Below are 25,996 nucleotides of genomic sequence, written 5' to 3' on the forward strand. Positions count from 1 at the left end.
AAACACTCGTGCGAAAGATCCACAGAGAAAAAAATCATTCGCCTTGACCGGGATTCGAACCCGGATCCCCCGATTTCCGGTCGAGTGCTTTAGCCAGTTAAGCTACCGAGGCGTCATTCTTCCCTGTGGACATTTTCGGACACTGCGGGTGACTCCCGTAAAAGTTATCACTGCGGCTAGTCCCAGTATACTTTAAACTAATCAACAAAACACGGTTTAAATTGTTTTTCCAACTAATAAGCTTTCCAGTAGACAATATTTGAAGCATAAGAGGATCAAAGAACTATTTTTAAAATTTTTATTGTGTAGCAGCTCAAAGATAAATTGGTGATTTAAATAATATCAGTTCTGACTGATAATACAGTTACATCTGTGGCGATTAACATCAGTGACAAATGACATCAATTGTTATTGAAATCGGTTGTGACCAACATCGATCACGATTGACATGTGTAGTGACCAATGATCGACCATTCGCAATTGACTCACTCAAGTAAATGGTGAGTGACAATAACCTACATCTCTGAACTCACCTGGGCCAACACTTCATACGATCCTTTTGAAATACAAGTGGGAAATTTTTCTGTTCTAACTCTAGGTAAATGGAACGAGTCTTTTGAGTCCCCTCTCAATGAGGGGTAGTAAGTAGGCTGTGCACCGGGCATAAGTGGAACAATTGTTACACTTGACTTTCATTAGAAAAAAGTTTTTTTCATGGCTTGTCTTGAGTGCCTCTTTGGAGAAAACGACCTCCCTTCCTACTTCAGAAAATATAACAATTAAGTGTACAAGCATGGTGTGCGGATGCAATATTAGAAATACGCTTATCTGTTTGTGAACTATGGCAATAATTGCCAGATTTCCGCGTATTATTTTGATGGTGCCGGTGAGGAAGGGTCAGTGGGTGGAAGAGGGGGAGAGTCGCTCATTGCTAATATTCTGCACCAGCCACTTCTGTCGCTAGAAGCCACATCCCATACAGTTTTATGTTTCATCATTATTTCTTTTTAAATCTTATAGGATAGTGTGGCATAAAGTTTAAAAACCAGGTTTACGAACGTGTGTCCTGTTAAGAACAAGAACTCTTTCCAGTTGTAACACAAGAGAGAGACTGGCAAGTGGGAGTAAAGTCAAGGGGACGTTGAGTCATGAAGGGAGGGGGAATGAAGAGGGGTACATACATATTGCTTCCTTGAGGGCTCAACGCAGTGGGGCGAGGTGGCAGAAGCTTCCACTAGCGACGATTGGCCTACTCCCATCAGCTGATCTCTGGACAATTCCTCTCAGCATCGTCCAAGTGGACTGGAACTCCAGGAAAAACCAATAATATGCGAACATGGAGGGGAGTTACTTAAAAAGTTTGACATTAGACGGCATGAATGGCCGAGGCTTTTTTCTCCTCATAGGAGGTTCATGTTGAGGGTCATTTTAGTTATCCTTCCCTAGTCCACCCATATCTTGGTAGAGGGTGCACAGGGTAACTATTTGAGGATGTAAACAGCTCAGTTGGCTGTCAGCATCTATTTTTGCTCTTATAGCTAAGCTTAAAGCCACTGAATGTGAGTTTACTTTTTGAGTAGTGGACAAAAAGTGATGACATTCAGAGGGGGTATATGTCTATCCTTAGGCAAGGTAGACCATTCAAGTGATATTGTAACCGTTGATTAGGCCGTGACTTGGATGGAATGCAACGTAATGGAAGGCAACCAAAAGTCATGCTTCCCCACACCCAGTGGAGAGGGCTGCGGCTTTTTTTCATGCGAGAGAAGGTGAAGACCACAGTGGTCTGTACGACAACGCATTTCACTACGTAGGTGGTAGCATTTACTTTATTGGTTTGGGTTTGGGTGAACTGAGAGGTTAGCTGCATCAAAAAAATCTTTGGATCGATGGTGATGATCTTAATTTTGATTAAAACAGACTTACAGGAGACAATTTAAAATTTGCCATTAAAAAAAATAAATATTTTTGTTATTATAATAAAAATGGAGGAAATGTCTACAAAAATGAGGATTGTATGGCAAACCTTACCTTGATCAGTAGCGTAGCCAGGGTGGGGGGGTTCCAGGGGGTCCGGACCCCCCCGAAATATACAAACAATTATTTTCCTTCATAAAATGAAACAAAATATAGAAAAATCGGGAATTTACAAAATATTTCTTTAACAAATGAAGTTTTTTCAATCATGAAAAGTGTTGAAATTAGTTAAAAACCCATTACTTACAATTAGTACTCTGTTTTTCAAAAAAATTTCCCCCCTGGTTTTGGACCCCCCCCGAATGAAATTCCTGGCTATGCTATACTGACCTTGATCCACTTCAAGTATGGCATTCACCCAGGAGAATGATGATAATCTATTCTCAACAGAATTGTCACGACTCCATCAGAGAGTTGATGTTATGAAGTTGTTAGCACAGGTATCAAAAGTAGCCATAATGAAGGTCTCCAAGCAGGAAACAATTCAGTCATTCCACAAATACTGCACTGCCTGCTTGAGTAAGCACAGGTCATTTTGCATAAAGACAATTGACTTGGTCTCAAGGCCCAACCCTGGGTTAGTATTTAATGACCAAATTACTTTGATATGTTTGCTTTATTGAGTATTATAAATTTTGTTAATCATTGATTTACCGTATATGTCTGAATATAGTCCTCCCTTTTTTCTCCAAAAATGTCTGTGGTAAAAGTAAAGGGGGGACTATATTCAAACGTATTTTTTTTAACTTCTCCAGAAACTGAAGCAAAATAGGGGGGGACTATATTCGGAGAAATATGGTATTATACATAACATTATACACGCCTGACTTATAGGAGAGATAATATTAATTCTTTTTGGGGAGAGGCGACCCTGGGTTAGCAGTCATCTCACCAGAGGTATAGTGGGTAACTGCCACGACGGAAAAAAATTTTAAGGGGGTGGCTGAAGCCCCTTTGCTTCCCATATCGCAGTCCCTGTGGTATAGATAGTCAACCATGACTGACCACCCTGGATACTCAAGTTCCAGCTGGACCATTGCCTTGTGCGCTGAAACCTTGAGGGGAGACAGAAGTGGCCTGTGTAGCTCAGGGAAGAAATAATAAAGGATGGCCTCCGAAGAGGTTCCCGCCCTCACCCGTTCGCTCCTTCCTTCTAGGAGGAAGGGGAACTGACACTCTTTACCTCTTGAATGATTCTACCCATGTGGGGTGTTTCGCATTTTGCACCCGTCTTCTAGTTGCCATTAGTCTCAGACTCGTACCACACATTATCATATGGAACCTCCACTTCTGCATTAATGTTAATTTTTCAAATCTGGCAATACATGGATGGCTACGTCAACATCCAAAACAAGACATCTCAAAAAAGGACATTTTTATACCTTTGTATGGTCTGCTCTACTTTGCACTGATTAAAGTAGCTGTTGAAAATATTTATTGCATTGATAAGATAATGACATAAGTACCTATAGGTCACTTAATTTCAGATCAATTATAATTGATCTCAAATTTGGTGCAAATCCAACCAAACCTGGCAATTCAATAAAAACCCTACCGTAACCCAAGGTGTGAGAAGGATGAATTTTGGGTGTAACACATACTTTTTGCCAAACTCTGGGAGTCTTGTAAACAGTCATTGTCTTGGTTCAACACATGAGTACATAGTTGGGGGGTCTCGCGAATAGTGTTGGTACGTATACGAGTATATCATTACATTTATCACAGAATTTTCCAAGGCATCCTGTGACACTATTATGCATAGCAACTGTAGAGTATAACTTTTTTACCCTCGCAGAATAAAAATATTAATATAAAGCAGGTGAAGAGATAGTTCTGATTCCATCATGGATATAATTATATACTGTGGAGGTAGAGTTGTTATGGATCTTTCAGGCAAAATGAGAAAGAGAGGAATTCCCTGCATGTATATGAAAAGGTTCATTCACAACAAATCAGAATATGTAGAGTAAAACAAATCTCTGGCTTGTTGAATAATGACGATGGAGTATATTAAGTATAATATCAATCTTGAATTCTTAATTGTCATTATTTAAGCAATAAAATGCATATTTTTGTGTGAATCTGTTGGGCACAACAATGAGGATTGAACTTAATCCAAACTAAAGTCATTACTACATGGTAACAGAAAATATCCATTGTACTTGGCCTAGTGCTCAATTGGATTCTGGAATAATCTAATTTTTGTACCTTGAGCGTTTAAATCATTGTTTCAGGAATTGAAACTGTATATCCTGAGGAAACTGCTATACGAGTTCTATTCTGAAGATACTGCTTGGTCCTTAACTTTCTCCAATTCAAAATTGTCATACTCAAAGCAATCCTGAGTGTAAAATCAGACATTGCATTTGATGAAGTTAAGATGATTACCGTACTCTTGAGTCTGCTATACACAGTGAATGATCATGCGAATGAAATCATTCGCTGTGTATAACAGAAAAATTTGCGAATGAACCGTAATGCGCATGATCATTCAGTGAAAATTAGAACATGTTCTATTTTCCTTGCATGATCTGTGGTCTGCATTCACCGTGCATAGCAGCCTTACAATGCCAATCATTATCAGGAAATCCACCAATCATTTTTATTGTTGGATTTGAGTGCACTTCATTGTTATTGCAGATTGTAAATGATTTTGACTACTAATAAAATCAGCATCAATCAATAAGGAAGTTCATCTAAACTGATATTTAATTTGTGTTCATACATGATGTATTGGCTGATTCATTACGTTAATCAGATCATTCGTTCGTCAGTGAAACATATGCTTGAATTGTGAGCATCAAATGTATTTCCCAAGTATTATGATTTACTTTGTCCCAATTAAAATTGTTTGCTAGTCCTCGAGGGATTTAATAGGTAATTTAAATGTTTTAAGTACCCATTTGGTTACTCGCGTAGTTTTTGCTGTTGCAGCACCAATCTTATTGATAAGGAAACCGACAAATAATACAATTCTGTACGTTTAATGTTGATTAATTTCTATACATAATTATGTTTGCCCAACATATTATTTTTAATCCTGATAGCAATTACATTTCAATCGGATATTCCTGTAAGTAAATGGCGAAATCAAGAACCTTACAATATTTAGGGCTCTTAGGAACTTATAGGGTTCTTGGGTGAAATACCCACGTCGATTGAACCCAATTCGTATAAGCTCTACTCACAAGGCCCTAAATGGAAGTTGATGAAAGGGATATATATTGCCTTGGCAGTGACTCTACAGGAGACTAATCCTATAACAGAACTCTTGGATCAATGAAATGATACACAATAATTTCCACCACGGTAAACGCCTACGAAGAGGTACGTAATTGATAGTAGTCATCGCGTAACCCGTAAATTTTTAGAGAATAACAAGGGAAAGAAAGAGTCACGAACCACTTGATTACACCAATCGTGTCACAATTTTTTCTCACGAGCAGAACAGTAAGTATGAAACCTGCGTAGGATATCTGGCCTTGCATACCAAAAGATGCCTGTAATAGCTTACGCGCGACTATAAACAAAACGCTAGTCACGCAGTGAACCTGTCGCTCCCTCGCAAAATCGTAAATAATAAAGCGCCATACACTACCGCATTTTCAGCATCATGATTAATACATTACACTTACAATATATATATGTATATGATATTAAATGTGTAATGTATTCTCAGGCGCATATAATGTATTTTCCACATTCATGTAAACATGTGCGACTTTATCGATGTTCGTTTGTTTTTCCCGCCTTTTTTCGCATGTTTTGTGTTTTAGTAGAAATTTACGATAGATGTCGCTATTATACAGCAAATGTTTTTAGCGCTAATGGCGATGGGCAGATGTCGGTGTTCGTTAAGTTAATAGAAGATTTACACTTTTTATCCGTTACTTATGAGTGTAATGTAATATTTTGTTAGTATATAGTCCTTGCTGTTGATATAGTGTAGCCTATTGGGTTCACGCGGTTTATTTTTATGTTCTTAAAATGATTCACTGCGGTTTGTAATCAGTGAGTTTGGCATGTTGTTAAGCATTGTAAGCAATTTTTCTATGAGTTGATAGTATCGAATGTGAAAATTAGATAATGGAGTACAGCGGAACAGCTGGTGATGCTGATAATTCTGCTGGAGGTGAAGTGACTTCAGAGTCTGTGTCGATGGAAGAGCAAGACATTAATCCGCGTGAAGGTGTTCTTCAGGGGAACACGGATACGAATGCTCTTGTTGACAGTGATGAAGCGAAATTGGCAGGTACTACTTCGGCAGCAACAAATGAACAGGATGTTTGTGATGAATCTTCGGAGGGAGTTATGGATATTGCTCCTGTTGCTGAACCCAGCGAAAAAAGTGCGGTGGAAACAACCGAGGAACGTGGTGGGACTGAGGATGATGTTATTAGCACGGAAAATGTGAATGAATCGTGTAAAGAAGGGGATGAAATTGAAACAAAGGTAGGCTCTGAATCGTCTGTAGGTAAACTTACTGAAGGTATTACTGACGTGGGCGAAGTAGATGAGGTTGACATGCCCGGTGAAGTGGCAGTCACCTCGAATAACGCGTCTCCTGATTTGGTATCAGATGAAACTTCTCGTGCTAGTGATAAGAATGAATCTAAAAGTAAAGATCCTGATGTAAACAATGAAACGGTAGACAATGAATTAGATGATGCTCCGTTGAGTAAAAGAGCTAGGTTGGACAACACCGATTCGAGAGAAGACACTTCTGTTAAAAATCCAGAAGCTCTTGTCAAGGACTCTGAAATCTCCAACTCTGTGGAAAATGGTCGTGTATTAGATGATAAAGATGTGGAAGTGGTTGGAGGTGATGTTGCCCGTGGCACATTGGCACAGACTGCGGTGAAGGATGAGGACAAGCCTGAGATTATAGAAGATATCCTGACACCTCGTAAGCGAGCGAAATTGGGAAGGCCTCGAAAGAATTCCCGTCCCTTGGATGTGATCGTGGAGAACGGATCGCCAGAGGCCGAGCCACATACTGACGAGAGCCCAACGGGGAGGCCGAGGAGGAAGGCGGCGCAGAAAGCTGGAGATCAAATAAAGGTGAGCTCACACATTTCCATTTCAAAACAGTACTTTTTGCGTATTCTAGTCAGGTTAGCCGAGTGATACATATTTACATGCCACGGCGCCTGTATGCCCTCAACTAGTACGATTCCGAATTTTGTTGTTGCCGTTGGTTGATTCCGTTGTGTATACCGGTCAAAGTGCGCACGGTAGTTTTTAAAATAGTTTTATTCTTCCGATGGACTACTTCCTTTAATATTTTGACCTCTTATTGTGCTAGATAGATTGCTGTACGCACAAACTTAATTTTATGCATGGTGTTTCAACTCAAAGAGCCGTCATTGGGTAGTTCTTGCTACTTTTGTTGGCCTTCCGTTCTATCGAACCCGATTTTGTCGATAACACTCTTATGGTACCCTCTCGGATATTCTGTCTGACATTACTTCCATTTTTTTGTATTAACATCGCTATATCATCCCCACCAAGCATCTAGAATAAGCATAGATCTATTTCCCAACTGTGCTCTCAGGCATATTCACTCATACCTTTGCAATCTATGTGATCCATGCGCTCCATGATCATATATTTCAATCTTGTATTCCTTGGCAAATTCAAGGATTTTCACGTGGTGTCCGTTCCATCTCGACTTTCGGACCACGATATGGAAAAATATCATCAGATAAGCCTTTAATAGCTAAAGTGGATTCCGAAGGCAGTGCGAGAATTGTTTATATGAACATACTATATTTGTTAGAATGTGTAATAATTTGCGGTAGCCTTTATCGTTTGAACTATACCCTTTAGTATTGTACCCACATACCTCCTCTGAGCAGTATCCCAAGGCATACCTCTGGGCCTGTTTTATGTGCGTTGGTAGAACATTGGAGTACCAATTGATATACCTTTTATGTGATGTCAGCTTTGTTCATTGCTATGATTTCTGAAAATGCACAATATTGCTCATGCATCTTTTCCTTGAATTTGGTGGTTTTGGTAAATAGTTACCCTATTGCCAAACATGTCAAGCGTTGATGGATAGCAAACAAGAATTTGGACTCTTGGGGACCTTCTGGTATTATCCTGGCTGTCTCATTATAAGTATATCTCTGCAATCATAATTTATTAATGTTATGGGATAATGGAGATTCACCTGGTCATCTCTAATATTTCAAAGCTGTTGTGTGATTTAGATGAAGTTCTCTTTGTGGGAATAATTCAGCTCACCTTATTGTGAACATAACTTTCGACAAACTTAGTGTAGGTTTTCTTTGCCAGGCTTGTTGTTGCTGATAGCAGGCTATTTTTATAAAACTTATTTTGAGAACTTCATTGTATATTTGTATTCTCTTAGTCCTCAATGAAGCTAATTTAATCATAAGTCATTATTAATAATATAAGTGGTTTGTAATGGTTTTTCTCATTGCCCAGCATGGCATTAGTAACGAATGCTTATTTTATCTTTGCAAACTTTTTTAGCACTCATATTTTATTGAGGTATCATTGATGTCAGTTTTTGAAACCATCCTTATTGGAACTTCACAATTTACGATTTTTGAGTCCTACATGTCAGGGACTCACAAAATACATAGGCTCACACAGAGGTCCTGTGGTGAAATCAGTGTCGTCAACACCAAGTTGGGCATGGACCCCAGGGTTTCTTCGGAACCAGAGAGTGTACAGAGCTTAACAGAAACTAACCCCATGGCAATTCATATTTATGTAGTCCTGTAGCATGGCTTGGCTATTAACATCACTCACTGATAGCCAGCATAGAACTAATACAATGGAAGGATTGGCTTTGTTGGAAACTCTCAGTGCCAAAAATATATCTGATCATTAATTCCCTGCCAAAATGGTGGAGCTCATGGCTGATGACTGGCGTTCAAGTCCCAGGTAAATTCTCAGGATATCTCTGGCCATAACCCAATCAGTTCGAAGGGAACCATATTGAGTGAATGGCCTCTTACTCTGAATGTGGGAAATTTACATGTCTGCAGCCTGGTCTGTGGTGAACTCTACCTTAACCATTCTTCACCAGCCCTCCAGTAAAACTCAAAGTGAGTTATTCTTATCTGGTGATAACTGTGTCCTTCAGAAGTTATCCTGTGGCTCTAGACAAAATTTATGCAGATTGCCGAGAAAATGGATTTACAGTCTCCCACTTATGAGCTCATGCAAATAAACACTTAAGAAATTCTTACACATCCTTGAAATAAACCATGTTTTCGCATAAATTTGCCTTAAGTATTAGTCACGACCTGGTTGCTTATCAAGAGTGGTGTGAAAGAATTAAATGGCTATGTGTCTAATGTTAGTGATTCTGTTCAAGGCAAAAGTAGTGGTGGAATATATTCCTACCTCTGGTTATCCTGGGGTTTTCACTTGGTTAACTATTCAGATACAGACATTAAGATGATTGCATCTGCCATCTTTAGGGCTAAATTGCATTGATCGCTTACATTGGATGTTCACAATGAATGACCTGTCGCTTCCATACACATGTGTCCTTCCATTCCTCTTGTAAGTCATCACAGCCTGTCGACTGAATGTCAAGATGCGTTAGAGCATTGGGGAGAAAAGGTGTTGTGCTTGATGTCTAGTGGGGTTGCAATCATCACAACATTGGCTTCTCCTTAATTTTCCAATTGAGATTAGGAGTGCTTTCAGAATGCCTTACCAGGTTCTCCACCAGGTTTGGGAGATGGCAGATTCCATCATTTAGGGTTCTACTCCTGGTGTCTTTCTTTAAGCTTTTTTTGTGCAATGAAAACTTTGGAAACTCATTACGTCTCCTTGTTAGATTCAAAGTACACACGGAGGAAGTCTTCCCAGGTTTTCCTCCATGTGAGGAAATAGCGAGTGTGGATGCTGAACCTACCTCTCATGTCCTCCATAAGGTGTGCTAGTGGGATGGAACACCATCACAGCCATTGAACCGTTTGCAAACTCAGCTTTCTGATATGGTGGAGACCCATCAAAACTTTGTGGGGATCAAGTACCAGGGAAATGCCTGGTACTTATAGGAGGATTTAATAAATTCCCTTAAAATGCCAGGAAAGAAGTATATACATTGTTAATGCTTGGTAAGCACACATTTTCGGGAGCACGTTTTCCATAGCTCAATTTTATTTTACTAGTGACTTATGTGATTTCAGCCTTTTTGACAGCTAAAGTGTATTATGTATGTATGTTATGTGTTATTCTTCATAAATTTTACTTCCTATATGCCCGTCAGCGGTATGATTTAATTATGAAATATCAATTTTTTCTACTGATCCTTAGGGAATATTATATTTTTAATAACATATTACAAGTCGGTTTTCCTTAATCGTCATCATCTCATTATAATCATTCTTTAATAATTTGTAGCAGGTCTAAGTTCAAAATAGTGTATCCTCCAGCCTTAATAACTTAGTCTATATAATTTTTCAATTTTTTGTGGGGCCCTTCGGCTACTTCGGGCTACTTAATGGCGGCGCAGTTGCTTGCGATATTGCTTCTACGCCATTCTTAGCGTTTCAGTTACCGCTACCGCCTCAGAAAAGGCCGTTCCCTTAAAGGGCGTTACTTTTTTCTGAGATAACGATATTTAGGTGCCTTGATGCCTGTGCAGTCTGCGCATGCGTGTGACGTAATTGCGTCGGCAAAAGGCTCGCTGGGTGGAGAGAGGCTCAGCTCCAACCCATGGCTGTAAGTCGGACGGTGATTGGCCGGAGACTGTCACGTGGTATGGCGCATCGCTGACGCGTCGCACTTCGTGCAGTGTGCCCTAAAATCTGGCTATAGACGACAAGCCAGTGTTGATTGATGTATATACGCCTAGTTATCGTCCCTGCGGACGCTTCGACTACTGCTTGGGCGCTAGAGGAGTTTGCGCGCGAGTCTTTGCCGTTTCCCCTCTATGCAGTTCAGTGTACGCCAAAAGAGGGCAGCACGGTAGCACCTTGCGGGGTGCTGCCATCTACTGGCTGGATGCGCAATTGCTTGCTATCGTTCCGACAGGCCGTAGTACCTGTTTTCATGCCGCGGTGGGTGGTGTTCCAGCGATCTTTGCTGTTTTTTTTTATGAATACCCGATAATGTTTTTCAGTACTTCTCTGGGTCGTGTTTCAAAACGATGAACTGCCACTTCTTTTGGTGATTTGTTAATGTCAACTCAATGATTGCTATTTTTAGTTTTATCACAAATCTGACGCAAGGTTTGCCGTGTAATTTGACGTCATGACTCTGGCGGGATGACGTCATCCGTCGCAGTTTCTAATATTCGACTCGCTCTGGCGCCGCACTTAAAATGTATGTATAAATTACTGCCAATGGCACGGTGAAGCTGAATAATTTGCTTAGTAGATAAAACTTCCGTTTTCTGATCAATCCAAAGGAAATTCTGAGATTACTGAATATATCATCGGCCGGATGCTGTTTTCAAATTATGGAAATTATTTTCCACAAAACCTCTTGCATCAATTTTTATATAGCAATGGAATGGCACAAAAAAAATCGCAATTTCTGTTTGCGCCTGGCGGAAATGGAGCTCAGACTTAATAAGTCGGCAGTTATTACATAAAATTGCTTTTCAGGTAGAAAAATATTTCGTTCACGAGTAGAATAAAGTTTTTTTCATTTAAAGTAATAAAAAAATATGCTTTGTAATGAAGTTTCCAATTGTTTTCGTTGCACGATTGCAGTTAATGGTTGTTTTAAAACGTCGGAAACGTTTTTTAAGGAACTTTTTCTCACGCTTGTGGAATGGCCTTCTTTCGCTTCCAAGATGTGTATTTTGATGCGATGAATGGGTAGGAAAATTGTTAAAATTAATTGTCCATGAAATAAAGCGTGTGAAGGAGTGTTCATTCCTCACAAATATCGGATTTTTCGTAATACAGCACTTTTGAAAATAGCAATTCATGGAAATTCTGAATGAAGGCATTGTTCTATGGGTAATGGAAGTGTCCCGTAAATGGAAGGGCGGCACTATCTTCTCCTAAATGAAAACTTGTACATAACTTTTTAAACTGTTGTTTGTTATTTTGAAAGGGTAAATGATCGTAGAATTCTCGTCCACGCTCATTGAAGAAGGTAGCGGGGTGACAAATGACTTTCTTCACCTTACAATCAGAAAATGGTGTTGATATTAATAGCATTTTACATATCTTGCTTCATCGCCGTGCAGTGAAGTAATTATAAATATCATGGATTACACCGTTATATTTGCATTTTATTGAATTCCGTAAAATAAATTCAATAAAATCATCCTAGAAGACAAGGTCTACAAAATATTTCGATCTTCGTCTGATGTAATGTACAACAGTGGAGTAAGTCAAGTTTTTTCCAAGAGAATATTCATCGAAAAACTTGCACTGCCATGGTTTTCTACTTGAGCTATTCTTCTTTTAAAAGCGGAACCATGTTTATCCCTTTAAAGCACGCATCACTGTTCCACCTTCGATGGCGCTGCCACCACCTGTTAACGTCGGATTCGCGAATCGTCTCACATAAAATTGAAGCTTCATGTGGTTAGCTCCTCTATGATTTTAAGAATTATGTATTGATGCGGTACGACTGGCATACACGCTCTTTTGGCCAATATGCGTTTTTATCGAATGCAATCAGAACGCCCTTAACGTACACCTACAGAGGAGATATTTATGTCACAGTAGCAACATCCCCAAATTGCGGAAACTCTCGGAAATCATTCATCAACTGCTTGCGTCAACGTCTCGCTCCATTATTTGAACATTCGCTGGGAATAATACAACAACATTAAAATGAAACAAAATAAATGAAATTACATTAGTAAATGCATAATAATCTCAAATAAGTTAGTTATAGGAGTAAAATAACGGCCTGAGGTTTGTTCTTACAGTACAGTACCAAACTAACGAAAATATAAAATAACGATAGAAATATTATACTAAAAATTAATAGAGCTATAAAGTAAAAATTATTACGTACATGATGCATAGTTCATATGATGAATGCATCATACGAACTATCCTATGAAAATTTTACCACCTTCAACCGCCATTTCCTGAAATAATTTTCTCCAAAAACAGCTAAACCTTGTCTGGGAAACCTTTTTTTACGATCGCTAAAAGAAAAAAAAACATTTCCCAGCCAATTAAGTGGCCTCACTTATTAATTAACTCCATTGTCCATTATTAGGGCCAATTTCAATGCGATGTATGTACATCGAAATTACGTATTTTCATCTCAGTTATTGCTCATGTCATTACTATTAATCATTCTCAAGGAAAACATTTGGTTTTAATTTAATCTGATCCATTAATTCATCATAACTTTTGGAATTTACCAATGAATATATCATTGGTGTCATTGTTAGAACACCATAGTGCGTGACGATAAGATAAAGCAACCAAAGTTGTAGAAATGTGGGAACTAGGTAAGAAAGCATTTTAAGCCCTCACAGGAATAACAGCGACCCGTGGAATCGGGAATTGCGCGTGCATTTTTAGTCACTGGAATAACGCATTCATTTTTCATGAATTTTCGCTCCGACCGGGAATCTCAAAATCTTTTATTTCAAATTAATTTCTCATAAGGTATTACTCCTTACCATAAAATATTAATTAAACCATAAATAATAAATGTTACGTTGTAGCATTTTCTAGGTAACAAAAGAAGTAGAATAATGGACTGCCAATATTTTAATTTTATATTGATGGTTCTGTTAGAAGTGTCCAATATTTAAAAAAATGTGAAATAGCAGTTTATTTTCTTTTCCCCTGATGATTATGCAAACCCGTCGTACTCTGTAGCATTTCGGGCTGGCTACTCTGTAGGAGCCATGCTTGCGCCATGAAGTGGAACTTGTTCAAATACGTTATGACTTACCTTTTTTCTTCCATAATAGTGGTGCAGAATTAATGTTAAACAACCGTAAATTATAAACGTATCGACGTTTATGTACCATTACTGATAATTTTTAAGCATCAAAAATTACTCTTATTTTTGACAATGTTTTCTCACAAAGGGGAAAAAAGTCGTATTTCCTCGCTTACACTCGATTGATGAAATATAGCAAGGTGTAGGGACATATCCACTGCATGCTGAAAGAGAAAAATATTTTCCCCGTACGTGAAGCGTGTTGTGAGAAGATTTTCGGAAGAACAATTATGAGAAAGGTGTAATTTCGCCCTCGTCCGACCACACTTAGAATACATAGCGAGCATGTAGGGCCCTGCGACGAAAGATGAGTCCCTGAACTAAATGAAGGTACAAAATAAAGCAACGCGATTCGTCAAAACTGCTAAGGACGTACAGAAAGCGCTACACGGACGTTAAACGAATTCGGATTCGAACGAAAGTGCTGGGCTTAGATTGATTAAGCGATTGGGAATGGATATCATTCAAAGCGACACCGAGAAAATCGTATCAGAACCCCACTACATCTACATAGTACCCTGCGAGCCACCCCTAGGATGTTTGGCAGGGGGTGATAAATCACCAGTAACTGGACTCCCACATGCACACCACACGGTCCACAACACGTCACGCACACTAACATATTATACTCATATCATATGCTGTTAGAAATAACAATAAAATCAAGAAACATGCATTAAGTTTTACATCAGTTAATAGGCTACACTACAAGTCATCTAATCCATTTATGAGTTTTATCGCTGCCGTTATAATCTCTTATTGATCGTAAAAAAAGGTATTCTGAATCTGTCTGTTCTACCTGATCTTCCGTTGTATGTTGGCGTCCGTCATATATGGCTAACTTCGTTAGATAAGACACTGCTCTTGAATTCATCTAAAAGGTTTAGTCTATTTTTCAATCTACGGTCCGACAGAGATTCCCATCCGAGTTTTTCTAAGAGGTCAGTTATACTAACAAGACTATCGTAACGACCTTTCACGTACCTGGCAGCTCTTTTTTGCACGCGTTCTAACTCTGTTATTAAGCCTTTTTCATGAGGGTCCCAAACACTTGTAGCGTATTCTAAATGGCGTCTTACGAGGGAGACGTAGCTAATTTCTCTCACTTTGTCTTCGCAATTTCCTAATATTCTTTTAACGAAGCTCATTTTACGATTATCTTGACGCTATTCTATAATATCTGAGAATTTAAGAGTGATATTTTTCCCAACGGATAGGTATCGGAATTCGTTTTTCCCGGACAATGAAGCACTTTAGTAAATGCTACGCGGGACTTATTTCGCTTATTTCCTTTTCGTTTGTTCTGGGCTGGTGTCCGCCACACGCCTCTTGAGGCGGCCTGCGTGGTATTACGTAGATCATGGGATCGGGTTGGTGTGGTGGCTAGAGTGTTGGCTTCCCACCCGGCGGGCTCGGGTTCAAATCCCGGCTGTGGCAGCGAATTTTCAGACGCTGCCCGATCCCTGCTTGAGTGTTGTGTGGAGGACATTTCAAGCACAACACTTCGTCCGTCAGATGGGACGTTAAGTAATTGTCCCCTTGGTGTCTTTCTTTAAGAGAAAGGCTAATGTCGACGCCGGGTTTCTCTCCACCCTTCCTTCCATACCCTTTCCTCATGGCGCAAATGACCTCAGCTGTCGGTCGCCTCCTCCAAATACCATACTACGTAGATCATGGCGATGTCCCCATGCGCTGTCTCCTCTCCCTAGGAGGTTGTAAAACTTCAATCCCACATTCGCTTTTCACTTTTCACTTGTCGAAGTGCAATTTTATTTACCTGCGACTTTTCTGATCAGGTAAACCACAACATTACCCATCCTTTGCCTTATCGCGTAGTCACTTACGTTTCCTGAGGCGATTTTCTATTTTAATTTACTAGCGGTAGAGCAATACGTTCTTTTCCATTTTACAGATAAACAGAATTTTATGGCGATATGAGGGATGAAGTTTTTTAAACTTTCATTTGGATTTTTTCCAAATTATTATTATTAAATTAAAACAGCAAATTTCGCTGTAACATATAATACGATTTATTAAAAAAATACGCTGCATAATTGGACGAATAATATCTTCCATGAAATAGAAATGCTATATTTTTTTCTTATTTCCCGATACTAAAGCGACTCATTTTACTCCATTCTCTTCACTAGATTTCCAGCAAATGTTTTCTTCGCTGACTTGAAATTTAGACGAAAGTGTTTTAAATTATCTTGTCGATTATGAATCACTTAACATTTATGCTAGTTCGCTTCTCTTTTTTTCTAATCGCATGGCCCTCTTTGTATGCGGGTGTAGGTGTTGTATTCGGTTTTTGTTGGAGTGTGTAGTATTCGGGTACTGTGGGTATATATCCATTTATAGTTTGTATTGTTCATTTAATAGTCCATTTCGGGATGCCCGTGTGGATTTTAATCTTATAATGTACGAGGGGAATAAGAAAAGTAAGGTTTAGGCGTCGCTGTATGCGGCACTGCGCGAATTCTAGCCATTGGTCCTTACCCCTCGCCGTCGAAGAAACGGTTCCGCAAGATAATTATCGGCGCAGCACCCATCCACTATGGACGTCCCGATTACTGCTCCCGCCCAGTGCTAATTACGGTCTGCCAATAAGTTTTTGCATTAAAAGAAGGTTGCTCCGATTGAAATTGATAGCTAGTTGGAAGAATTATATGATTTGAAGTGTATGAACTTGAAAAATGTGTGGAATTGCTGTAGGAATTTTACTGCTTGCCGCCTCAACGTTCATGACGAGGAGCGGCGGGAGGTTATTCGAGGAGGGATCACAAAAGACCGCCTTACGGATGCAGAAATTCACCGAGCGCCAGGGAAACTGCATCGGAAAAAAGCTCAATGTTCAAGGTTTCTAACCATGCATTAGCCATTAAATCTCAACAGCTGTGAAAAATAATTTGGAGACTTTACTTTTCATACGTCCCTTGTGGATGGGAGTCTAGTACACTTGCAAGGAATTGGTCTAAAACCGTGTGGATTAATTTTCTTCTTCCGCTACGATTTCACTCTAAACCGTCGCGAGAGTCACGTCCTGTTTACGTGAATGATTGACTATCGGCAGTTAAAAAACCTGATATGTTGCTGAAATTTGGAAGGAATGTATTTTCATGCAGGAATAGGAACAAGAAGATACCGGAATCCTTCGAGACATAGATATGGGGAGAATGGAGAAGATGAAGTGGACGTAGATGAAGAGGAACAACGAAATGTATAACATGGTGGATGAGGAGATGAAGGTTGTAGATGAGACATGGTGGAGACTTAGGTGTGCATGGAGCGAGTACTTAGCGGGGAGGGGATATTGGAAACTGTTTTAGAGGGTAGAACGTTTCAGAACGAACGGAACAGAAGCGTTTGAGTTAACGAGGGAGAGGGAGGTAGATAGTATGATTTTAATAGATGAAATGAAAGGGAGTAGGCCTGACTGTGAATTGAAGAGGGAAGTCCATGACGGGAGGGGGGGGGGCCGACAGGCCGAGCTAAAGCTTGGTCCACACAGGGCGATAATCGCAGGATACTAGCAACATTGCCCTGAGCAACATCCATGCTGGAGACCACGATTTTTACGTGAATAAATGTTTCCGGCGTCAGTAAGCTTGCCCACTAAGTCGTGAGCATGTCGTCAACTTTATCGAGCTCATATTTCTGTTTTCGAGACGCCCTATCGTCCGTTCGTATTGTCAGCATTCAATAGCGGCAGTGGTAACTTTTGGTACCTACTCAATTACCGAACTCTTCGCCAAGTGGATTCTAAATATCGAGGAACTTCTTCGTTTCGGGACGTAGAGGCTGCTATGGCTTGTATGCCATGGGCATTTATCGCTCGAGTTTTAAACAAATGTTAATAATGCTGGATAAAACAGAACATTTAGACAATGCTTTATCAAATTGAAGAATTACTAAAGAGAGAGTATGAAAATTGGCGTGCTGGTTTTCGGACTTAGCTGGAAGGAAGATGGGACTATAAGTCGGAACAAGCGGCGCGTCGTGCTGCGCCACAATTATATTTATTAATGCGCGATAATTCCACAGAGAAAAATTATTCGCCCCGCCCGGGATCCCGGTTGTGCATTGCGGATGACTCCGTAAACTTTTCACCGCGGCCAGTCCCAGTATACTTCAATTATATATATTAACTTTTAGCATTCGTGCCTCCAATCCGAATCGAGATGAAGTTTAGATATAATAACGTTACATTAATTCAATGCTTTCTTCGAATATCTCACGCATCATGTCTAAACCCAAATCGTATAGTTAATTTAAGTTAGCAGTTGATTAATTTTTAAAGAGCACATATCCTAACCTGTCGTCACAAAATTTATCTTTACGTGTTACAATATTTCGCCTCAAGTAATCGTTATTGTAATTACTTAATAATCGAGAAGATGGTGTAATAAACGTTCTGCGTAAGTTTCGAGCCTGCGTAGAAAACAAATTGACGGCAATTGAGTAAAGAAAATATAATTTAATGAGTCTCTTAAGAATCGGGAAATAGGTAACGAAAAATTATAATTTTTAGTATAAATTTTCTGGAAACTATTATTCGTTCAATGATAATGCGTATCATTTTGAATAAATTATCGTGTAATATTGCTCAGCGTTTTTTACTGTATGTTATGATTCTTCGTTGAAACTTTCGCGGGTGCTCGTCATTATGAATAAAAACTTTTCGTCTATGTCGCCGCGTCAATTCTTGGGTGGCCCAAACGTTTCCCGACCGATGCTGGTCGCTTTCTCAATGGATTCCGTTCTGATTCTGTGGCATCCCTTGTGAAAGCGACCAGCATGGGTCGGGAAACGTTGGGGCCACCCAAGAATTGACGCGGAAACATAGCTCAAAAGGTTTTATTCATAATGTATGTTATGAGTTGGCGACAGCGCTTCGGATGGCTAACGGATATTAACTTGGAAAAAGAATCTCGGAGAAGCCCGTCGTGTGACCTATGTTTGCAACCTAATGTGGCAACCATTTTGCCATTATACAATGCATAATAAAGTTAAAGAGCCATGTCACGTATGGCATGCACGGTCCTTGCTCATGTTGTGGAATACACGGGGAATTTTTGTGTTCTGAAAATATTTCTTCGAAATGGAGATATCGTCTTCTGAGCGTTTAAATTCGTGCCTATTTCAAACCGAGTCGAAAAAAGAATTTTTCAAGGATATCTACATAATACACTGCGTGCCACTTCTAGGGTGTTTGGCATAAATCAGCTCCGATGATTGATTTAGCCCAATTAACGTGGAACTAAATTCAGGTCATTTTCATTGGATTTCATCGTTAACTCAGTTTTTCTTTCGCCAAGTTCTTGCCAAGGCTTCGGCGTTGAGTAGTAGATGCTTACATGGTTACCGGATTTCCACCGGGTTGTTTCATGTCCTATGACGACATATATTCAGCTCAGAAGTCTGTCGAAACTGTCATCGTCTGATTTGTAAAACGCGGTGGAAACCCGGCAACGATGGGAGAATCAACTAGCGACGCTTGAAAATTTTCTATCGACATTTTCGAACGACCGTATACTTTCCTATTACCTTTCTGTTGAAGCCCTGTGACGAGTTTGCGCATGCGTAGTATTTTTACATCCTGGTAAGCCTGGTCGATCAAACCAGAAAGAGGACTGGAAAGCTCCAAGCCGGATTTATATTAGTTGTATTGAATCGGGCTGGATAATCAGGATTGGCTAAAATAGATGATGATTTCACAATGAACTGCCCCGAAGTGATGGGAAACGTTTGAATAGTATACTTGTTAATTATGGTTATCGGATAATTAACGTCATCGTGTCCGCTTACCCGAAAACATGGGGAATTTAAACATAAATGAGCCCAGGTGAAAGACTGAGCACGTACCAAAATGAAATTGTAATGCATAAAAATATGTTTGACTTTAATCACCAATATTAGGCCACGAAGCTTCCCTTCAGCGATTTTTCTTGGCATCCAATTGCTCAAGCAATTTATACTATACTATTCCTAGGTTGGGACAAGTCAGGAAAGTCAGGAAAGTCGGGAAATAGTCAGGAAAAAAAGTTTTGGTCAGGAAAATCAGGAAATCGTCAGGATGAGCGCCCGAAGAGTCAGGATGGATCGGATTGTGTGCCTTTTGCTGTGCCGCCGGCCACCGCACGCCGCACTGGCGGCAAGCGACAGCCGCAAGATGAGCCGAGAACGCCCGCGCCGCGCTGTCTCACCGCCTCCCTTCCCCTCGTGCTAACCCGTGCCGAACTGGGCTGCCGCCTTCACCGCCGAAGCAAGGAGTGCTGGCGTCGCTCTGCCTGCCGCTGCATGGCAAGGTTCTCGCATGTGTTCTAGCAATTCACCGCTTTACACGACGCAATTTTGATTGCGCCTTCGCACGTACGTCAGACTGCGCAATTCCGTGTACCGTGTAAAACGGCCTTTAGACACTCTTAACCCTCTCATGCATGCATGCATGCATGAAATCCTTTGGAGTAATCAAAAAATAAAATAAACATGTGACGAGTGCAAAAAGTGAAAAGGGTTGAAATTTTACATCGCTTGCTGCAGCGGTTCCAATTAGGCAAACGTTTAGCAAATAATTTAGACTATTGAAAAGGAACCAACTTCAATATTGAGCTCAGAGAGAATTCAGAAGAGTCAAAGCATTTTTAGAAAATTTCTAGAAAACATTCAGCAATGTGAGTCACTTAAAAATAACGATCATTGATTATAAAATAAATTTTGAAATTACCGATTGCTAATTCAGATGCACTATAATTGAATTCATATGCCTACTTTTAAAGCTCCTCTCGATCACCCGTCAGGTATGCTATCAGCTAAATAAAACTAAAACACATATATGCATATGCTTTTCACTAAGGATGACCATGTCATTGCAAAACGCTATTTTCTCACCATGCGTCTTGTCGTTCATTATCATGCTCTGGAAAAATTAGTTGATAATTGAGAATAGAGAAAAGTATAAAGTCTGAACGCAATGAAGATTACCAATAAATCTGGAGCAAAGTATCAATACCTGAATTAATGACTTTTGATCGGATAACCAGGCTAAAATCTCAAAAGTAAAAAGAATCCTTCACTTGGAAGAGGTTCTGATTCAATACAGTTGCAAGTACATATGACGTGAAAAGAAAAAAAATTGAAACGGTTTATCCTAATTTACCTTAGAAGTTTAGCAAGACTACCAATTTATAGCTTGTTCGAGTGAAGGAATAATTACCATAAAAAATATAGGTTTCTATCATGCGATTTACGATCTTTCCCGTGATGCCTGAGAAATATTTTTAATGCGCTAAAATATTTTTGAACTTCAATTATCACATGTTATGGGTTATTCTGCTCAGCCATTGCCTGGAAAATTGCTCTGTATTATTTAATGGCGTACAAAATAATAAAATTACAACTAGTTTTTAGTCTCACGTCTAGAAATGAGGTTGAATGATTTCTTACAATGGGGATACAGTGGAGGTCATGCCTTTCGGGTTGATGATGTAAAAACATAATTGTCTTTGCACGAATAAGTATGTTAGGTAATTTATCTCAAAAGTGGAAAAAAATCTAGCTTATCACATGTGATAGGAGCATCGCAAATCTTGTACATCACTTCTTTGGTATATATACATATTAATTTTGACCGATTCACTTTCAGCGATATTTTTTTAACGTGTGAGGGGTATTAAGAGGTTGTTGGTGCCGATTTGTATATCCATGAAATAAAAGGATTCCTAAATTCAAGTGCCCACGTGTAGTATGAGACGTTTCGTCCAGCTTTCTTCGTTTCTGACAGTTTGAGCACGTCGCCACTGTATAGCGGGAGGCCGGCATACACGGCAGTGTAACGCGCTCTTCTTCCACAAAAAGTCATTTTATCATTTGTGGACTACTGAGACCATTAACGGAGAAAGCGCAGGAAATATTGACTACATTGTGTTGAACGCATGGCGACGCAGCGTCTCAGGAACCTTAAATGAATTCTGTACTACCATACGACAATGCAATAGCAAAGTTGCATTGGGTCGTCTGTGACATAGTAGCGGCTTGGTAGGCTCATGCGCAGAAGCGAGTGAGGCAACCTTAGGCTCTAAACCTTGGCTCCACGGTCGCTCCTTTTCCGCGCCTTTCCCCCCACACCCCCCGCCATCCCACGCGCTCCCCGGGTCTACGCCCGCGGCGGGTCAACAATAACAGTGCGACGGTGACGAGTCCGGACGAGTCGGTGTGCCTGGAGAGCAGCGGAGGTTGCGTTTTCTTCATTGAAGGTAGGCTGTCACGAATATTAGCAAACTCACTGTCGTGTTATTTTATCCACTCCATTCGACTATTCATTGAAACTTAATGGTGCTGTAGTTCAAAATGAGATTGTATTATTTTCAGACCCGAATGCTGAGGCCCATTTCGTCTCTAGTCATGGTCGGGGGAAAGCAGACGTATTGGAACGAGGATTGGTCAAAGGAGCTTCATTTCAGCTGCTTCTCACCAAAGACTTCGACTGCATTAAAGCATGGATTGCCAGAAGGAAAACCAACATCTTTCTACTGCTCGGTGTGCTGCAAGACGAATCAACTCGGCAACATGGGTCGCGGTGCCCTGACTAAACACCTGTCATCAACCCACCACAATACTGCCGTCGAGAACAAGAAGAGCTGTTACGGGATCAAGATATTTTGTTTGCCTTCCGCTAAGAAGGTAAGTGATGGTGAGTTATTTGTAAAATCTTCGGGGTTTTCTGGTTCTCTACCCCAGCCTGATTTTTGTAGGTGACTACAGCAACTCCCTCTACCTCTACATCCGCGTCGGTGAACCCCACGGCGGCGGCACCTGGTTCCTCAGCATCGGGTGGGACTGCAGAAGACCCTCGGGACGATCCCGATGACCCCACACCAGCTTCACCTGCCTGCACATGTTCATGCCCATGTGCGCGATGTACCAACGAAGTTATCGCCGTCCCGAAGACTGCTGGTTTGCAAGGTCTTAACACCTGGTTAATGAAGCAAGATACTACCAAAGCTGAGATTTTGTGGTGTATCTATTGTGTAACGAGCCATACTTCTTTGTCTTCTGGGGGCAAGGCAGTGCAGTTATTTCCCACAATGTTCCCAGATAGTATGATTGCTGCAAAAATGGAATTGGGTCGGAACAAAATCGCCTATTCACTTGTACATGGTTTAGCCCCACATTTCCATGATGTTATCACATCTAAGTTAACCAAACTGGATTTTGTGGTAGTTTTATTTGACGAGAGTCTCAATAAGTGTAGCCAGAAGACTCAAATGGATCTTGCCATTAAATTTTGGTGTGATGATCAAAATGAAACGGTGACGAAATATTATGATTCAGTGTTCCTGGGTCGCTCAAGGGCGACTGATCTCATATCGGCATACTGCACAGCAATTCCTAGAAGTGTGCAGTCTCATGTGCTTATGGTTGGCATGGATGGCCCGAATGTTAATGTCAAGTTCCTGAAAGATCTCCAGATTTATATGAAAACAGAGTTTGGTGAGGATGAGCCACTGCTGCTGCTCATGGGGTCCTGTGGTTTGCACGTAGTTCATAATTCCTTCAAAGAGGGGGTTAGTAAGTGTGGCTGGAATATTGTCATGTTTCTCAGGGCCTTATACAATATATTTAAGAATGTGCCTGCCCGTCGCAGTAAGTATACAGAGTGGACAGGCTCTACTACTTTCCCAAATAAGTATTGTGCAGTGAGGTGGTTGAATAATGCACCTGGTGCCGATAATTGCATCAAAATATTGCCAAACGTAAAAACTTTTATTGAAAAAGTGAGAACTGGACCTGAAGAGGATAAAATAAAATCTGCCGGCTTCTTGTATGTTGCAAAAGCTGTTGAAGATAAGATGTTGGGGCCTAAGTTAGCCTTCTTCTCATATGTTGCAAGACTTGTTGAGCCATTCTTGACTACTTATCAAACCAATGACCCAATGGCGCCGTTCTTGCACACGGACCTGTCGAACTTAGTGTCGAACCTGCTTAGACATTTTGTCAAGAATGATTATGTAAATCGAAAGTCAGATGTATGTAAAGTTGACATTACCAATGAAGACAATCTGATTCCTGTGAAGAACTTCAATTTTAGTTTTTCTGTAAAGGACGCTCTCAAAAAAGTACAAGTATCTACTCCAGAAATGCTGAAGTTCAAGGAGGAGTGTGTGCTCCTGCTGAAGGCTATGGTTAGTAAAATTCTTGAAAAGGCTCCCTTGAATTACAAACTCTGCAGAGCCATAACTTTTTGTGACCCAGAACTGATTTCACATTCCAAAACTGCCGTTTCTACTCGACTGAACGGCTTCTTGGAACAACTGCACAGCCGCAATTGGCTTCCTGCAAGTGAGTGCGACACTATTTTGTCTGACTTTAAGGTGCTCTGTGACAAACAAGTATTTGCTAACGCCTGTCAAGAATATGATCGTCAGAGGCAGAGACTAGATCATTTCTGGAGAGGTATCTGGGATCGTTATAAGTGCTCAGATGGTTTAGTGAAAGTGATTAAAATGGCTCTGATCATAAGCCATGGCCAAGCTTTCATCGAGCGTGGCTTCTCCATCAATAAGGAGATAATAGTAGAGAACCAATTAGATATGTCTTTGGTGGCTCAGCGCCAAGTGTACTACTCAGTCAACGCTGCTGGTGGCGTAGAAAACATAAAAATATCTGCTGAAATGATCAACAGATTTCGGCACGCGCGCTCCGAGTATGAAGAAGCAAAGAAGCAGCGCCGATCTGAGGACGCTGAGGTCGAAAAAAAAAGGACCCATGAGAAGATGATTGGAACTGAAGTTAAGGAGCTTCAAGCCAAAAAGATGAAAGTGTTAGCATCAAGCCAGAAGGAGGCTGATGCCATTGATGAAGAAATAAAAAAGTTGACTGGTACTTTCTAACTTAACAATGGAGTTTCTAACTTAGACAATTTGTGAAGTGCACTTTAAATTAATAGTGATTTTTTTGTTCACCAAGTTTTTTTTACTGTTTTGACTAATGATTAAGTCACAGTGATTGCTAGTCCAAAGTGGCCATATTTTGTTTGGAAAGTCAATATGAAAGAACTATGATAATTTGTGAAGTGTACTTAAAATGAGGAAATAGTGATTTTTTTGTTCACCTTGTTTTTTTTACTGTTTTGACTAATGATTAAGTCACAGTGATTGCTAGTCCACAGTGGCCATTTTTTGTTTGGAAAGTCACTATGAAAGAACTATTATTATGTGTGAAGTGTACTTAAAATAAGTAAATTGTGATTGTTTTGTTCACCTTGTTTTTTACGGTTTTGACTAATGATTAAGTCACAATGATTGCTAGTCCACGGTGGCCATATTTTGTTTGGAAAGTCACTATGAAAGAACTATGATAATTTGTGAAGTGTACTTAAAATAAGGAAATAGTGATTTTTTTGTTCACCTTGTTTTTTTTTTACTGTTTTGACTAATGATTAAGTCACAGTGATTGCTAGTCCACAGTGGCCATTTTTTGTTTGGAAAGTCACTATGAAAGAACTATTATTATGTGTGAAGTGTACTTAAAATAAGTAAATTGTGATTGTTTTGTTCACCTTGTTTTTTTTACTGTTTTGACTAATGATTAAGTCACAATGATTGCTAGTCCACAGTGGCCATATTTTGTTTGGAAAGTACCAAAGTACCTAACGTGTAGTACTGTACAGTAGTAACATTTCTTGTAAGTTTTTCTGATATTACAATTAAAAAATACTGAAGTGTTGCATATTTTGAGCTATTTCCTTGTATATGACCTCTTATGACATCTTTCTTCATGCGTTAAAACTTATGGCGAACGCTAGAAAAAGTCAGGATATATCAAGATTTTGGTCAGGAAAAAGTCAGGAAAAGTCAGGATGGGAGGAAATTGAGATCTTGTCCCAACCTAGTATTCGCTAATCGTTATCAAGTCACGTGACATAATACCAAGGTTCTTAGAGTAAGTAAAAGCAAGTAAGTAAGTAAGTAAGAGTTCTAAGAACCTTGACATAATACCGCGTTACCATTGAGACGCTCGAGGTATGCAGGGACCTTGCTCTAAGGAAGTGGAATACTCGGGAAATTTTTGTCTTCTGTAAAATCTCTGG

General features: G+C 39.9%; 2 protein-coding genes across 3 annotated transcripts in view; both read left to right on the plus strand.

Annotated features, from left to right (window-relative positions):
• Positions 1-5,776: 5,776 nt before the first annotated feature.
• The window catches only part of LOC124169718 (zinc finger MYM-type protein 3), an 82,753-nt gene continuing 62,533 nt past the window's right edge, over positions 5,777-25,996 (plus strand). Inside the window, exon 1 of the mRNA XM_046548405.1 lies at positions 5,777-7,038. Within this exon, the coding sequence (XP_046404361.1) occupies positions 6,064-7,038 (975 nt within the window). The 5' untranslated portion in view covers positions 5,777-6,063. The remainder of the gene's footprint in view (positions 7,039-25,996) is intronic.
• On the plus strand, positions 19,921-24,843 carry LOC124169719. Of its 2 annotated transcripts, XM_046548407.1 has the most exons (3): positions 19,921-22,160; positions 22,276-22,587; positions 22,659-24,843. In XM_046548407.1, exons 2-3 carry the CDS (start codon positions 22,282-22,284, stop codon positions 24,795-24,797), a joined length of 2,445 nt encoding a protein of 814 aa, XP_046404363.1. In that variant the 5' UTR covers positions 19,921-22,160; positions 22,276-22,281; the 3' UTR covers positions 24,798-24,843. The 2 variants fall into 2 exon arrangements, with proteins under 2 accessions (XP_046404363.1, XP_046404362.1); XM_046548406.1 differs by having other exon boundaries at positions 19,921-22,587.

This window comes from Ischnura elegans, chromosome 12 (genome assembly GCF_921293095.1).
Source record: "Ischnura elegans chromosome 12, ioIscEleg1.1, whole genome shotgun sequence".
Lineage (NCBI taxonomy): Eukaryota > Metazoa > Arthropoda > Insecta > Odonata > Coenagrionidae > Ischnura > Ischnura elegans.

Coding starts and splice junctions, on each gene's coding strand:
- LOC124169719 (XM_046548406.1), top strand. CDS start 22,255: ATGAGATTGTATTATTTTCAGACCCGAATGCTGAGGCCCATTTCGTCT. Junction 22,588..22,658: donor GTTTGCCTTCCGCTAAGAAG/GTAAGTGATGGT, acceptor TGATTTTTGTAG/GTGACTACAGCAACTCCCTC.